Source organism: Daphnia magna, unplaced genomic scaffold, assembly GCF_020631705.1.
Source record: "Daphnia magna isolate NIES unplaced genomic scaffold, ASM2063170v1.1 Dm_contigs301, whole genome shotgun sequence".
NCBI classification, from domain to species: Eukaryota; Metazoa; Arthropoda; class Branchiopoda; order Diplostraca; family Daphniidae; genus Daphnia; species Daphnia magna.
The window spans coordinates 35287-52970 of record NW_025533233.1 but is presented as its reverse complement, the minus strand read 5'-3'; the positions used below and the strand labels follow the sequence as shown (position 1 = coordinate 52970).

Sequence of the window (17684 nt, the reverse complement as noted above, 5' to 3'; positions counted from 1 at the left end):
TTTTTTGGGGGCAGGATCTTCCGATCCAAGGAGGCAGTCTTCATCGTCGAAGGCGATGAACCCATCCTTTCGCTCGTTACTACAGTCACATACAGTGGTCATGATGGCCCCTGTCGTGTGTAGGCTGGCGAGGAGAACTAACACGAAATAACTAGAGAAGAAGACAAATTGAGTCTGATATACCGAACTAACATGCTGAATGGGCAAACAACCAAAAAAAAAAAAAAAAAAAATTTTACGGAACAAGACGAGTATACAACGGTAGAGGAAGATGGGAGTGGGGCTGGGTGTTTATCGCTAATCTAATAGGAAGTCTCGGAACCTGTCCGGAGGACGAGTAGCTCTTTTTGGGCGTACAATTGTGTTACTTCCTTCCAGGGGTGCTGGAGGTACTCTAAGGGGGGTTAGCGGAGGGGGAGGTTTGACCAGTCAACTCGACTTGGCTCATGACCCAGATTTGGTTCGATCTGGTATCCGATGGGTTCTTTTGTAGCCGCCTGGTTCAAGTGGATGAGAGGGTCGAAATCAATTAAGTGGGCGTCTCTGACGTCATTCGGCGCGACAGCGTCCAATTCAATCAGTTCCCTGTCACCTTCGTGATCCGGGGTATTGACTTCATCTCTTGCTTCTACGTCGGCAAGATCCTCTTCGTTGTCGGAGTCCTCTTCTCTTAGCCTGGTGGCTCTTAGCTTAGACTCTCGTAAATCGTCGAAATCGACGCATTCCTCATCTCTCCAAATCATGCACTCTGTCAACGCCTTCAGGCGGTTGACGTGCGTAAGCTGGATACCATTTCCATTGTACGTACGGATTTCCACCGTATGGTTAGGGAAGACTTTTGAAACTCGAAAGGGGCCATGATATCGAGGGTTTAATTTTTTGCTCGTTCCTAATTGAGTGACCCTTACGTCCAGGAGGACGCGATCACCTACTTGAAAGTTCTCTTCCTTGGCTCTCTTATCATACTGGATCTTTTGCTGCCTTCTAGCTTCCAATAGGTTTTCTTTGGCTAGCGCAAAACCTTCTCTTAGCCGTTGCATCGTTTGGCTTTTGTAATCACGAGGGGTGATTAACTCCGGTTTCGGTCTTAAAAACCTGTCGACAACCATGTTTGGGTCCCTCGCTGTAATTAAAAAATACGGACTCTCCATCGTGGAAGAGTGTACTGAGTTTCTATATGCCGAGGCCATTGGGCCGAGGACTTCTTCCCATTGCTCGAAGCCGTTAGCAATATATTTTCGCACCATGTCCACCACTGTTTTATTAAAGCGTTCTGTCATCCCATTCGATTGAGGATGATACGCCGTCGTTGTCTTATGTTTAGTCCTGAGCTCTTGACATAAACTGTTGAATAATTGAGATGTGAAATTCGTCCCCCTATCTGTTATGATAATTTTTGGGGGCCCATGATATAAAACGATTTTGTCCATCAGTGCCCGACAGGTCGTTTCTGCTGTTTGATCGGGCAAGGCTACGACCTCGGTCCATTTAGAGAAAGCATCAGTCATGACGAGTACATATTTATTTCCTTTAGAGGATTCGGGTCTAATCGGCCCTAGAAAATCCATGCCGATAACTTCGAATGGAGCCGTCGCGATATCTAACGGGTGTAAGAACGCTCTCGTTACTACCCGTCTTTGTAACGCACAAGCTTCGCATGACTTACAATAATCCTTGATATCACGCAACATGTTGGGCCAATAGTATTTATCCCGTATCCGGAGATACGTTCGTAAAAAGGCTAGGTGCCCTGCTAATAGCGAAGCGTGATATTCTTTAATAATACTTTTCCTCAATGAATACGGCATGACCGTTTGCTCTTGAATGAATTGCCTCCTTTTTTTCGATGGTGGGAGAAAATCCCTCCTCAAAACCCCTTGTTTAATGTGGAACAGTTCGATCTCCTTTATCCAGTCTGGGTTTTCCAATTCGTCTTGTTCGGACAATGTACCTTCGTTGAGATAACGAATGATTTTTGCACAAGTTTCATCTTTTCGTTGCTCCTCGATAATATTGTCAGTGAAATCCGTTCGTTCCTCGGCAGTTACAACACGAATACGAGAGAAGAAGTCTGCGTTTGCGTGCTCCTTTCCTGGTTTGTGAGTAATTTTATACTTGACTGCCGACAATTCAATCGCCCATCTACCTAGTCTGCTTTTCTCATCCTTATGGTTTTGCAACCACTGGAGTGGTCTATGATCGCTAATGATTTCAAATTTGTCGTCCTGTAAATAGTGACGGTATCTTTTTATTCCATAAACGATGGCTAAAGCTTCGCGCTCTATGGCTGAGTAGTTCCGTTCCGCCGAATTCAAGTGTCTACTCGAATACGCAATCACGACTTCCTTCCCGTCCTGAATTTGACTGAGCACCGCTCCGATCCCATAGTTACTAGCGTCGGTGAAAATAAGGAACTCTTTATCGAAATCAGGGAAGGCGACGACAGGTGGCGTAATGAGACATTCGCGCAACGTTTCGAAAGCCTTTTGTTCGGCCTCTCCCCCATGTGAAGGTGGCGTCCCCAGCATTTTGTTCTCTTACAATTGTCTTAACTTTCTTGTTGTGATTATCCCTGTCCTTTTTCTTTTAGTCAATTCTATTAACGGATGCGCGATATCCGCGAAATTTTTGATAAAACGCCGATAGTAGGATGCGAGCCCTAAGAACGATTGAATTTCTACAATGGTTGTCGGCCTTTTATAATTTTTCAACAGTGTAATTTTCTCTGGGTCTGGGGCGATTCCATTGGCTGAAATCACATGCCCTAGATATTGCACTGATTCACACATGAATTTGCATTTTGAGAGGCCGAGTTTTAAATCGGCTTCTTTTAAAAGGTTGAAGATGCGTCCTAAATTTACTAAATGTTCTTCTTTCGATTTTGAGAAGACTATAATGTCATCGAGATAAACTAAACATATTTTCCCGATGACGGAACGTAAAACATAATTCATTAACCGTTGAAATGTGCCAGGCGCATTAGTCAACCCGAACGACAACCTATTCCATTCGTAGAGATTGTTATCCACTATGAACGCTGTCTTTTCTTTGGAGCTGTCGTCCATTTCTATCTGCCAATAGCCTGAAGCTAAATCTAAGGTCGTGAAATACTTTTGCCCGTGAAGTAAGTCTAGAACATCGTCTATTCTAGGCAAGGGAAAGGAATCTTTTTTGTTATACCATTGAGTTTTCTATAATCCATACAGAGTCGGATTCCTCCGTTTTTCTTTTTACTAATACTACGGGGGCCGCCCATGGAGATACGGACGGCCTTATTATCTTGTTAACTAATAATTCCTGCAAAATACTGTCAAGCTCTGGTTTTACGTTTTGGTGTATCCGATAGGGGCGTAATCTAATGGGTCCTTGTCCTTCCGTATTAATGTGATGCTTTCCCATATAGCACATTTCAGCCGTCGGATGTCCGAATCATGGCCGAACATCCGTTAGATATCTATGTACTCAATGGGTAGTTCCAGGGATGTCCGTCGGCTAGTCACCTTGGAAGTGCAATGGATGTGCGAAAATTATATTCTACGGACCTCCTTCCAACAGCCAAAAAGATTTTCAATTGTTTCATTTAAGGATCGGCTTCGAGCCAATCGGGGCGCTTTTTTGCAAATCGGGTTTCTCATTTCGGGCCAAGGAGGCGTGGCTCAGGGTGGAAAATTCTTCTCCCCGAATTCAATTGGGGTTTGCAATCAATTGGATTGCAATCAATCGATTCATCAATGCAAAAAACATTATCGATTGACCCGATTTATCCGATAACAACCCCGATAATAGCTCGTTCTACCCGCTTGCCCCGATTTTTACTCTGAAACCGAAAGAACGGCATTTTTTTTATTGCTTCGGGGCAACGGGTTAACCTCAAATTTTTTCCCGCACCGCCCCGGTTGAAAAAATGGCACCTCATTTCAACCCCGAATGCACTTTATCGGTGCGGGGCGGTTAACTCGATTAGAACTAATTTGGGGCCGATCATTAAGTTTCATTATTAATTGTCAAAATTTCTTGAGAGGGGGAAAACTTAACCGTGTTCAAATTTTTCCCTTGAACGTATTTTTATTTGAAGTCCAGCATTTAAAATGAAAAATTTAAAAAATAAAGGAGTAATGATCTATTTGCCGGATGGTTTATTTTAAAATTTATTACAAAAAATGAATAAAATATATGAAAGTCGTGAGTTTGTTTGCACAAGCTTTCCGTTTAGCTTATGGGAACCAAGCCATTGAAAATTAACTCACAGAAAATAAATATTATTCGGCATCTAATAATATTAAAAGCAAGTATACTTATGATAGGATTATAATTTCAAATAATAAAAAACTACTTTAAACTTAATAAATCATGCTGAAGTTTAAAATTCAAAAAATATTTAGCATAAATTGTTTAATTTCAATTTATACACCTCTGGTTTAACCTAAGTTCGACATCATCTTTACTTTTTAAAAATCTTGTATGTGATTTGTTATCGTAAAAGCTCAAGTGTTTTACAACAATTCGATTGTATTGTTCGAAAATGACACATAATATATCTGTAGATTGGCACAGTGGAATAAGATTCGACTGTGATGCGGGAGACCCGAGTTCGAATCCTGGTATAGCCTAATGTTTTTTCATGAATAGATGTCCAATACATGTCATATTTATAGCCAAATGAAAGCCCGCTCGGATATCCTTAGAATGTCTGACGGCGCTGTTTAGGGCGGTCAAAACCAAAAAAAAATACATCCGTAGGACATCCAAATCGGATATCGGGCTGTCCGGAGGATATCAAAAAGATGTACTCAACATCCGACCCCGACATCTGTCGGACATCCGACGGACTGCCTTGTGTTATGTGGGTTACTAGCCCCGTTTTCCCTAATTCTCCTGTAGTGGAGGCAAATATTGATTTTCTATCGATTAAAAAATTTGTAATGCTGGTTCTATCTACTCCTGACATATCAGGTGGCAAATTGTTGTCAAAATCTACAGCACTGGACGACAGCTCGCGCTCAGCACAATAATTGATATTATCTTTTTCTATCCGGCAAAATCCTAACGTTCCAATTATTTCATACCTTGGCAGGGAGATGGGTTTATTCGTTTCATTAACTAACGCTATTGTAAAAACGGCCTCCTCACTACTTTTATTGATGAAAGGATCAACTCGTAATCCGCTGTTCAGTCCCGGTCCTCTGTGAAAAAAAAACGCAAGATTGGGAGGTAGCTTAGCCCCATTCCCTTCCGATTCAACGACAGTGGCACTAAAGGGCTTGATCGTGATCTTCTCTCTTGCTACGATGGTGGGCGAGGAGTCCGGTTTCAAGGTTTGTTTGACTCGGTAAATTCTCCTTTCGCTACCATCAATGATGAACTTGTGCTCGTACAGTGCATCTAAACCTAAGATACACTCCTCGCTGATGCTATCAACGACGATAAAATCCTGCAGAAGATTATCGCCTAAAACTTGAACTTGTAGGGTCACTAGCCCTCTTGTAACTAGTCTGGTGTTCTCTACACCGTATAAATCGACCGGAACGTCAGCAGTAAACTTCATTACACCTTCCTTCAATCTGTTAAAAACTTCTGTCTTAATTAAACTTCTACCCGCCCCACTATCTAAAAGGCCCTTGAATTTCTCATTTCCAACTTGGATGGGAAGCCGTGGGATTTTATTTTTTCTGGTTTCTATTACTTGATTAATAATCTGTCGGGGTTTAGGACAAGGCCCACCGTTTTGCCCCACGTTACAATTGGTGGCTTCTAGTTTTCCTGATTCCAGGGGTTGAGCTGACCAGGATTCTGAGCTGGCGACGCATATCGGGCGTCGGAACGAAGTGCTGCGGATGGGCAATCACGCGCGATGTGCCCACCTTGATGGCATTTGAAGCAGGTTGGCCCGTTTGGTCCCCATCCACACTTGTCAGTGTTGTGAGTTGTTGGGTTCCTGCCGTTATTTGCGCAATAAGTACAATACCGCTCTCCTCTGTGAGGGGGTCCATTAACCGGATTATTGTGATTATCCTTGTAAAATGGTGGTGGATTACGATGTACTGGCGGTTGATGCGGAGCCCGAGTACTATTGTCTGTAACCAGGCCACTGTGATTTTGTTGATACTGTCTCATTGGTTGAGCCTGGGGGATCGCTTGGCTCATACCGGCGACCTGGAGCTGCAGATTTCTCATCATTTTCTCTGAGTCTCTGGACTGTTTCATCATATCACTATAACTCTTATTACTAGCCTTCAAAAGGTTTTTCAATTCCTCTATTTCCTGTTTGCTTTCTGCTAATTGTGCGTTATGGCCCGTGGCGACGGCATTGATTGACTCGTGACTCTTATCTGTAAGTTGGGTGGCTCTCATTTTCTGCGAAAGCTGCTCAATGACTGATTTTAGTTCCGAGATCTCGTTTTTTGTTTCCCTCAATTCCTGGGCATTAGCATTTGCCGAAACGGCGTTGACAAATTCGACGCTCCGTTTCTCTAGTTTGGCTTCGTTTAAGATAGCTGCACATTTCTCTGTTGCTTTTACCAGGTCATTTAAGTTCCTATAGTCTTTAAAACTCATTCTTTCGCGTAGGTTGGACTTTAACCCTCCCAGAAAGCCATCCATTAACATAGTCTCTCTTAATTTGAGGACATCTGCATCAATTGTCTTTCCTACTTCCGTTGGGTAGGCAAACGAGTAAAGCTTCTGTAACCGGCAAGCATAGTCCCTGATAGATTCCCCAGAATTACGGATGCAATTTTTAAACTCTGTAAAGTACATTTTTCTGTTATCCCCTCCGTGGAAGCGTTCATGGAGATTCTGTTTAACCTTAACGAATGATTTTGCTTCCCTTGGATAGTTTAGCTGGAAGGTTGTAATACAGTCCCCTGCAGACCCAAAAAGCTTTGAGCCTAAAAGTTTTATTTTTCTCCCTTCTTCAAAATCAGCAGTGTCGACTACCCTTTCAAAATGTTGTATCCAGTCCTCAAATTTGGTTGACCCCATTCCATTGAAAGCGAGTACCTGAGCTAATAACGCTATCGTTTGTTGTTGCTGGTTCTGCAATAACTTTTGACTATTGTAATAGCTCTGGTTCGTAGCAGTGGAGCAGTTGGCCTCTTTTTCGACTATATCTACCGCGCGGAACTCGCTCGCGCCACAAGCTGTTTTTGTCAATGCCAAGGCGGCTTTCGCTCCTGCTGCGGCTTCTTCTCTTGACGCCCCTGTCTCCCGCAGACATTTGTACAAAGTCTCATATGGGTTTGGATGCGCCATCGTTGGTCTAGGTGGGTTCGTGTCGATCGTTTGCTGAGAAGGGGTCAATTTGAAATTTACGCTTTTGTACGGTGTGAACTTTGTTTCTATTTGTTTTGACGAGGATGGTTGGGGTTTTTCGAAGGGGGAAGGGTCGTCTGCGTTCCCACCAATCGGGTTGAAGGGGAGATCGTCTGTGTTCCTACTTGATTAGTAGGAGCTAGTTTCTCTGTCGTTTGTTGTGATTGGTCTGTATAAAAATTCTGATATCTGCTAATAGGCGTCGAAGAATATTTAAGGGGTGGGAGTGACTGGTCGTCGGCCGGCGTTTCTACTTTCTCTTTCCCTCTTAAATCTTCCTCGACACGTTCTCTGGTGCGTTCTAGGTCTTGCTCGACTTCTAAATCGTTATGAGACTTCACGCTGCTGAAATCGTCGTTCTCATCTGCTGACTCGGGATCGCTTTCGAGTTTGAGATAGATGTCGTTAATCAGAGTGGACTCGACAGGATTAATCGTTTCTGGTACAAGGGGCTGGAAAGCTTTGTTTCGATTACGTTCACTGACTCGGGTCGGCGGCTGGCCCTTTACTCGGATGTTGCGATTTTTCCGCACCGTTAGACCCGGACCCGACTGCTCAGGTGCCTCTTCCGTGCGAAGTTCGACGTCTTCCACGTCAGCGTTTAATTCGGGATAAAGGCGAGTATGGGTGACCGGTGTCCTAGGTAGGGATTTGCTGACGGCGTGGGCCCTATCGTCTTGACGCTGACTGGACGTTTCCCCGATCAAGTTTCGGATTGGATTGGACGGGCTATGTGAACCTTTTCCTTTACTAAAAAATGCTGCACGGGCTTCTTCGAACGAGAAATTTCCGGGCAGAGGTTTAGGCTCGACAAGGTAGTCGTTCTCGTCTTCGTAATAGTCGTCGTCTGAGTAACAGTCGTCGTCAACGGCGGGCTGGCGTCGTTCCGCTGATTTCGGAGAGAAAGTGGTCAAGATAGACTTCCCGAGTGTGTTGAAAAAGCTAGGCTTGCCTAATTTTGCTTTAGGGGCTACTGGCGTTGCGTGGGCCATTCGTTGGCGAGTGGTTTTCTGCGATCGGGACGGTGCACGCATTCGATCCAGATGGTGCAAATTGTATCCCCCAAAAAATATCGTAAAGGGGGAAAAATAATTACCGTGATACTGAACAAGGCTGTAAAACTGTGGGGGTGACGATAGGTAAGAAGATAATGAAACTGTGCACTAACAATTGGCGGGGCCCGCTGATTTGGGGAGAAAATTCAATTGGGCTTTCCAAGTGGTTTCAAAAATAGAAACCGGCTTGTCTGACTTCGGTTTAAAGTTACTGACGCTGCATTGGCATTTTTTCTGAGGGGTTTCATGAGGTCGTAAATCGCATCCCGTAAAAATAGAATGGTGGTGATGATGCTTGCAAGAAGAAGAAAAACATATGGGTGGAGGAAAAATCAGTTAACGTAAGGCGGAATCAAACTCGACTTAACAATTGGCAGAGCCAGCTGTTTTGGGAGAGCAATTAAAATTGACCATCTCAGTGAGTTGAAAAAAGGAATTCCCGGCTTGTCTAATTTCAACTTAGAATTACTGGCTTTGCATTGGTTATTCGTTGACGAGGGGTTTCTGGTGGTCGTAAAGCGCATCACCGAAAAAAAAGGAAATGGCGGCGATGCCTTGCAGAGAGAGAAAAAATGGATGGAGAGAAAAAACAGTTAACGTAAGGAGGAAATCAAATTCGACCTAACAATTGGCAGAGCCAGCTGTTTTGGGAGAACAAATTAAAATAGACCTTTTCGGTGAGTTGAAAAAAAAAATAATTCCCGGCTTGTCTGATTTCGCCTTAGAATTACTGGCTTTGCATTGGTCATTCGTTGACGAGGGGTTTTCGTTGGTCGTAAAGCGCATCACCGAAAAAAAAGGAAATGGCGGCGATGCCTTGCAGAGAGAGAAAAAATTGATGGGGAGAAAAAACAGTTAACGTAAGGAGGAAATCAAATTCGACCTAACAATTGGCAGAGCCAGCTGTTTTGGGAGAACAAAAAATAGACCTTCTCGGTGAGTTGAGAAAAAAAAAAAAAAATAAATAATTCCCGGCTTATCTGATTTCGCCTTAGAATTACTGGCTTTGCATTGGTCATTCGTTGACGAGGGGTTTTCGTTGGTCGTAAAGCGCATCACCGAGGAAAAAAATGGCGGCGATGCTTTGCAGAGGGAGAAAAGAAAAAATGGATGGGGAGAAAAAATGGCAGAGTTGGCTGAAGACCAACAAAACTGCTATCTGAGTTATACAAAAAATGGCAGAGTTAGCTGAAGACCAACAGAACTGCTATACAGGATATACAAAAAATGGCAGAGTTAGCTGAAGACCAACAGAACTGCTATACAGGTTATACAAAAAATGGCAGAGTTAGCTGAAGACCAACAGAACTGCTATACAGGTTGTATAAAAAATGGCAGAGTTAGCTGAAGACCAACAGAACTGCTATACAGGTTATACAAAAAATGGCATGCAAGTTCGATAATCGCTGCCACCAATGTAATAGTTTACACGCGCGTGGAGCGTGCAAACTATCACATGAATTTAAAAGTAAATAAAATCTTTTGCTTTACCGCATTGTATTTAGGCTGGCACAGGTCGGAACAGATCGGCACAACTGGCGAGAGAGAGAAGAGAAGACTGAAGGGGCAAGCTAAATCTAGTCCTATTTATTAGGTCTTGAGGAAGCATTTTTTCCTTGGTTGGCGTGGGTCGTGGTAGCGTCCTTTCCAACGGTCAACTTGACCTTCCTCTTTGTTCGAGAACAAGGGGGGTTTTTCCCGCAACGGTCAACTCCCCGTATTGCTTGGGGCGCCAGAGGGGTGACTTTTTAGAAAGTCGAAGACATCGTTTCTCTGTTGTCAGAGATCTCGATTCTTTACAGCGCACCAACTTCATTTATGGTTTTTAACATGTAAATGAAAAACTATAAGACCAATCGAAAAAAAAACCTGATTTCAGTGATTTTCATTCAATTCTGAATCTAAATCATGTATTTTAAGCCAAATTTGAAATTTGGCCAAAAATGAAAAAGTGGGAAGGGTATAGCCTTTCCACTTTTGTCAAAATCGGCCAAAAATGACATCTCTTGAAATTCTCCAAAAATCAGACGGTATAATCGAAATTGAACGCTGATTTCGATTTAGTGATTGGTTTTCTCTTTAGACTAGCCGTTTAAAAAATTAACGAAAACAGTTCTGTTAGCGCACCAACTTCATTTATGGTTTTTAACATTTAAATGAAAAACTATAAGACCAATAGAAAAATAAACCTGATTTCCGTGATTTTCATTCAATTCTGAATCTAAATCATGTATTTTAAGCCAAATTTGAAATTTGGCCAAAAATGAAAAAGTGGGAAGGGTATAGCCTTTCCACTTTTGTCAAAATCGGCCAAAAATGACATCTCTTGAAATTCTCCAAAAATCAGACGGTATAATCGAAATTGAACGCTGATTTCGATTTAGTGATTGGTTTTCTCTTTAGACTAGCCGTTTAAAAAATTAACGAAAACAGTTCTGTTAGCGCACCAACTTCATTTATGGTTTTTAACATGTAAATGAAAAACTATAAGACCAATCGAAAAAAAAACCTGATTTCAGTGATTTTCATTCAATTCTGAATCTAAATCATGTATTTTAAGCCAAATTTGAAATTTGGCCAAAAATGAAAAAGTGGGAAGGGTATAGCCTTTCCACTTTTGTCAAAATCGGCCAAAAATGACATCTCTTGAAATTCTCCAAAAATCAGACGGTATAATCGAAATTGAACGCTGATTTCGATTTAGTGATTGGTTTTCTCTTTAGACTAGCCGTTTAAAAAATTAACGAAAACAGTTCTGTTAGCGCACCAACTTCATTTATGGTTTTTAACATGTAAATGAAAAACTATAAGACCAATAGAAAAATAAACCTGATTTCAGTGATTTTCATTCAATTCTAAATCTAAATCATGTATTTTAAGCCAAATTTGAAATTTGGCCAAAAATGAAAAAGTGGGAAGGGTATAGCCTTTCCACTTTTGTCAAAATCGGCAAAAAATGACATCTCTTGAAATTCTCCAAAAATCAGACGGTATAATCGAAATTGAACGCTGATTTCGATTTAGTGATTGGTTTTCTCTTTAGACTAGCCGTTTAAAAAATTAACGAAAACAGTTCTGTTAGCGCACCAACTTCATTTATGGTTTTTAACATGTAAATGAAAAACTATAAGACCAATAGAAAAATAAACCTGATTTCAGTGATTTTCATTCAATTCTAAATCTAAATCATGTATTTTAAGCCAAATTTGAAATTTGGCCAAAAATGAAAAAGTGGGAAGGGTATAGCCTTTCCACTTTTGTCAAAATCGGCAAAAAATGACATCTCTTGAAATTCTCCAAAAATCAGACGGTATAATCGAAATTGAACGCTGATTTCGATTTAGTGATTGGTTTTCTCTTTAGACTAGCCGTTTAAAAAATTAACGAAAACAGTTCTGTTAGCGCACCAACTTCATTTATGGTTTTTAACATGTAAATGAAAAACTATAAGACCAATAGAAAAATAAACCTGATTTCCGTGATTTTCATTCAATTCTGAATCTAAATCATGTATTTTAAGCCAAATTTGAAATTTGGCCAAAAATGAAAAAGTGGGAAGGGTATAGCCTTTCCACTTTTGTCAAAATCGGCAAAAAATGACATCTCTTGAAATTCTCCAAAAATCAGACGGTATAATCGAAATTGATCGCTGATTTCGATTTAGTGATTGGTTTTCTCTTTAGACTAGCCGTTTAAAAAATTAACGAAAACAGTTCTGTTAGCGCACCAACTTCATTTATGGTTTTTAACATGTAAATGAAAAACTATAAGACCAATAGAAAAATAAACCTGATTTCCGTGATTTTCATTCAATTCTGAATCTAAATCATGTATTTTAAGCCAAATTTGAAATTTGGCCAAAAATGAAAAAGTGGGAAGGGTATAGCCTTTCCACTTTTGTCAAAATCGGCCAAAAATGACATCTCTTGAAATTCTCCAAAAATCAGACGGTATAATCGAAATTGATCGCTGATTTCGATTTAGTGATTGGTTTTCTCTTTAGACTAGCCGTTTAAAAAATTAACGAAAACAGTTCTGTTAGCGCACCAACTTCATTTATGGTTTTTAACATTTAAATGAAAAACTATAAGACCAATAGAAAAATAAACCTGATTTCCGTGATTTTCATTCAATTCTGAATCTAAATCATGTATTTTAAGCCAAATTTGAAATTTGGCCAAAAATGAAAAAGTGGGAAGGGTATAGCCTTTCCACTTTTGTCAAAATCGGCAAAAAATGACATCTCTTGAAATTCTCCAAAAATCAGACGGTATAATCGAAATTGAACGCTGATTTCGATTTAGTGATTGGTTTTCTCTTTAGACTAGCCGTTTAAAAAATTAACGAAAACAGTTCTGTTAGCGCACCAACTTCATTTATGGTTTTTAACATTTAAATGAAAAACTATAAGACCAATAGAAAAATAAACCTGATTTCCGTGATTTTCATTCAATTCTGAATCTAAATCATGTATTTTAAGCCAAATTTGAAATTTGGCCAAAAATGAAAAAAGTGGGAAGGGTATAGCCTTTCCACTTTTGTCAAAATCGGCAAAAAATGACATCTCTTGAAATTCTCCAAAAATCAGACGGTATAATCGAAATTGAACGCTGATTTCGATTTAGTGATTGGTTTTCTCTTTAGACTAGCCGTTTAAAAAATTAACGAAAACAGTTCTGTTAGCGCACCAACTTCATTTATGGTTTTTAACATTTAAATGAAAAACTATAAGACCAATAGAAAAATAAACCTGATTTCCGTGATTTTCATTCAATTCTAAATCTAAATCATGTATTTTAAGCCAAATTTGAAATTTGGCCAAAAATGAAAAAGTGGGAAGGGTATAGCCTTTCCACTTTTGTCAAAATCGGCAAAAAATGACATCTCTTGAAATTCTCCAAAAATCAGACGGTATAATCGAAATTGAACGCTGATTTCGATTTAGTGATTGGTTTTCTCTTTAGACTAGCCGTTTAAAAAATTAACGAAAACAGTTCTGTTAGCGCACCAACTTCATTTATGGTTTTTAACATTTAAATGAAAAACTATAAGACCAATAGAAAAATAAACCTGATTTCCGTGATTTTCATTCAATTCTGAATCTAAATCATGTATTTTAAGCCAAATTTGAAATTTGGCCAAAAATGAAAAAGTGGGAAGGGTATAGCCTTTCCACTTTTGTCAAAATCGGCCAAAAATGACATCTCTTGAAATTCTCCAAAAATCAGACGGTATAATCGAAATTGAACGCTGATTTCGATTTAGTGATTGGTTTTCTCTTTAGACTAGCCGTTTAAAAAATTAACGAAAACAGTTCTGTTAGCGCACCAACTTCATTTATGGTTTTTAACATGTAAATGAAAAACTATAAGACCAATAGAAAAATAAACCTGATTTCCGTGATTTTCATTCAATTCTAAATCTAAAAAATTTATTTTAAACCAAATTTGAAATTTGGCCAAAAATGAAAAAAGTGGGAAGGGTATAGCCTTTCCACTTTTGTCAAAATCGGCCAAAAATGACATCTCTTGAAATTCTCCAAAAATCAGACGGTATAATCGAAATTGAACGCTGATTTCGATTTAGTGATTTTGTTTTCTCTTTAGACTAGCCGTTTAAAAAATTAACGAAAACAGTTCTGTTAGCGCACCAACTTCATTTATGGTTTTTAACATGTAAATGAAAAACTATAAGACCAATAGAAAAATAAACCTGATTTCCGTGATTTTCATTCAATTCTGAATCTAAATCATGTATTTTAAGCCAAATTTGAAATTTGGCCAAAAATGAAAAAGTGGGAAGGGTATAGCCTTTCCACTTTTGTCAAAATCGGCAAAAAATGACATCTCTTGAAATTCTCCAAAAATCAGACGGTATAATCGAAATTGAACGCTGATTTCGATTTAGTGATTGGTTTTCTCTTTAGACTAGCCGTTTAAAAAATTAACGAAAACAGTTCTGTTAGCGCACCAACTTCATTTATGGTTTTTAACATGTAAATGAAAAACTATAAGACCAATAGAAAAATAAACCTGATTTCCGTGATTTTCATTCAATTCTGAATCTAAATCATGTATTTTAAGCCAAATTTGAAATTTGGCCAAAAATGAAAAAGTGGGAAGGGTATAGCCTTTCCACTTTTGTCAAAATCGGCAAAAAATGACATCTCTTGAAATTCTCCAAAAATCAGACGGTATAATCGAAATTGAACGCTGATTTCGATTTAGTGATTGGTTTTCTCTTTAGACTAGCCGTTTAAAAAATTAACGAAAACAGTTCTGTTAGCGCACCAACTTCATTTATGGTTTTTAACATGTAAATGAAAAACTATAAGACCAATAGAAAAATAAACCTGATTTCCGTGATTTTCATTCAATTCTGAATCTAAATCATGTATTTTAAGCAAAATTTGAAATTTGGCCAAAAATGAAAAAGTGGGAAGGGTATACCCTTTCCACTTTTGTCAAAATCACAAAAATGACATCTCTTGAAATTCTCCAAAAATCAGACGGTATAATCGAAATTGAACGCTGATTTCGATTTAGTGATTGGTTTTCTCTTTAGACTAGCCGTTTAAAAAATTAACGAAAACAGTTCTGTTAGCGCACCAACTTCATTTATGGTTTTTAACATGTTTAAATGAAAAACTATAAGACCAATAGAAAAATAAACCTGATTTCAGTGATTTTCATTCAATTCTGAATCTAAATCATGTATTTTAAGCCAATTATTTGAAATTTGGCCAAAAATGAAAAAATGGAAGGGTCTTATCCCTTCCCCTTTTTTCAAAATCGGCCAAAAATGACATCTCTTGAAATTCTCCAAAAATCAGACGGTATAATCGAAATTGAACGCTGATTTCGATTTAGTGATTGGTTTTCTCTTTAGACTAGCCGTTTAAAAAATTAACGAAAACAGTTCTGTTAGCGCACCAACTTCATTTATGGTTTTTAACATGTAAATGAAAAACTATAAGACCAATAGAAAAATAAACCTGATTTCCGTGATTTTCATTCAATTCTGAATCTAAATCATGTATTTTAAGCCAAATTTGAAATTTGGCCAAAAATGAAAAAGTGGGAAGGGTATAGCCTTTCCACTTTTGTCAAAATCGGCAAAAATGACATCTCTTGAAATTCTCCAAAAATCAGACGGTATAATCGAAATTGAACGCTGATTTCGATTTAGTGATTGGTTTTCTCTTTAGACTAGCCGTTTAAAAAATTAACGAAAACAGTTCTGTTAGCGCACCAACTTCATTTATGGTTTTTAACATTTAAATGAAAAACTATAAGACCAATAGAAAAATAAACCTGATTTCCGTGATTTTCATTCAATTCTGAATCTAAATCATGTATTTTAAGCCAAATTTGAAATTTGGCCAAAAATGAAAAAGTGGGAAGGGTATAGCCTTTCCACTTTTGTCAAAATCGGCCAAAAATGACATCTCTTGAAATTCTCCAAAAATCAGACGGTATAATCGAAATTGAACGCTGATTTCGATTTAGTGATTGGTTTTCTCTTTAGACTAGCCGTTTAAAAAATTAACGAAAACAGTTCTGTTAGCGCACCAACTTCATTTATGGTTTTTAACATTTAAATGAAAAACTATAAGACCAATAGAAAAATAAACCTGATTTCCGTGATTTTCATTCAATTCTGAATCTAAATCATGTATTTTAAGGCAAATTTGAAATTTGGCCAAAAATGAAAAAGTGGGAAGGGTATAGCCTTTCCACTTTTGTCAAAATCGGCCAAAATGATGACATCTCTTGAAATTCTCCAAAAATCAGACGGTATAATCGAAATTGAACGCTGATTTCGATTTAGTGATTGGTTTTCTCTTTAGACTAGCCGTTTAAAAAATTAACGAAAACAGTTCTGTTAGCGCACCAACTTCATTTATGGTTTTTAACATTTAAATGAAAAACTATAAGACCAATAGAAAAATAAACCTGATTTCCGTGATTTTCATTCAATTCTGAATCTAAATCATGTATTTTAAGCCAAATTTGAAATTTGGCCAAAAATGAAAAAGTGGGAAGGGTATAGCCTTTCCACTTTTGTCAAAATCGGCCAAAAATGACATCTCTTGAAATTCTCCAAAAATCAGACGGTATAATCGAAATTGAACGCTGATTTCGATTTAGTGATTGGTTTTCTCTTTAGACTAGCCGTTTAAAAAATTAACGAAAACAGTTCTGTTAGCGCACCAACTTCATTTATGGTTTTTAACATTTAAATGAAAAACTATAAGACCAATAGAAAAATAAACCTGATTTCCGTGATTTTCATTCAATTCTGAATCTAAATCATGTATTTTAAGCCACAATTTGAAATTTGGCCAAAAATGAAAAAGTGGGAAGGGTATAGCCTTTCCACTTTTGTCAAAATCGGCCAAAAATGACATCTCTTGAAATTCTCCAAAAATCAGACGGTATAATCGAAATTGAACGCTGATTTCGATTTAGTGATTGGTTTTCTCTTTAGACTAGCCGTTTAAAAAATTAACGAAAACAGTTCTGTTAGCGCACCAACTTCATTTATGGTTTTTAACATTGTAAATGAAAAACTATAAGACCAATAGAAAAATAAACCTGATTTCCGTGATTTTCATTCAATTCTGAATCTAAATCATGTATTTTAAGCCAAATTTGAAATTTGGCCAAAAATGAAAAAGTGGGAAGGGTATAGCCTTTCCACTTTTGTCAAAATCGGCCAAAAATGACATCTCTTGAAATTCTCCAAAAATCAGACGGTATAATCGAAATTGATACGCTGATTTCGATTTAGTGATTGGTTTTCTCTTTAGACTAGCCGTTTAAAAAATTAACGAAAACAGTTCTGTTAGCGCACCAACTTCATTTATGGTTTTTAACATTTAAATGAAAAACTATAAGACCAATAGAAAAATAAACCTGATTTCCGTGATTTTCATTCAATTCTGAATCTAAATCATGTATTTTAAGCCAAATTTGAAATTTGGCCAAAAATGAAAAAGTGGGAAGGGTATAGCCTTTCCACTTTTGTCAAAATCGGCCAAAAATGACATCTCTTGAAATTCTCCAAAAATCAGACGGTATAATCGAAATTGAACGCTGATTTCGATTTAGTGATTGGTTTTCTCTTTAGACTAGCCGTTTAAAAAATTAACGAAAACAGTTCTGTTAGCGCACCAACTTCATTTATGGTTTTTAACATGTAAATGAAAAACTATAAGACCAATAGAAAAATAAACCTGATTTCCGTGATTTTCATTCAATTCTGAATCTAAATCATGTATTTTAAGCCAAATTTGAAATTTGGCCAAAAATGAAA

General features: G+C 38.2%; 2 protein-coding genes across 2 annotated transcripts; both read right to left on the bottom strand.

Moving 5' to 3' along the window:
• Window positions 1-5606: 5606 nt before the first annotated feature.
• On the bottom strand, window positions 5607-7338 carry LOC123468128. Its single transcript, XM_045167792.1, has one exon. It carries the CDS (start codon window positions 7249-7251, stop codon window positions 5752-5754), a length of 1500 nt encoding a protein of 499 aa, XP_045023727.1. The 5' UTR covers window positions 7252-7338; the 3' UTR covers window positions 5607-5751.
• LOC123468129 lies at window positions 7338-8345 on the bottom strand. Its single transcript, XM_045167793.1, has one exon. The coding sequence runs from the start codon at window positions 8343-8345 to the stop codon at window positions 7338-7340; it is 1008 nt and encodes a 335-aa protein (XP_045023728.1).
• Between the last annotated feature and the right edge of the window lie 9339 nt (window positions 8346-17684).

Excerpts from the sequence above, each read along its gene's own strand:
- LOC123468128 (XM_045167792.1), bottom strand. The coding sequence starts at position 7,251 with ATGGCGCATCCAAACCCATATGAGACTTTGTACAAATGTCTGCGGGAG.
- LOC123468129 (XM_045167793.1), bottom strand. The coding sequence starts at position 8,345 with ATGCGTGCACCGTCCCGATCGCAGAAAACCACTCGCCAACGAATGGCC.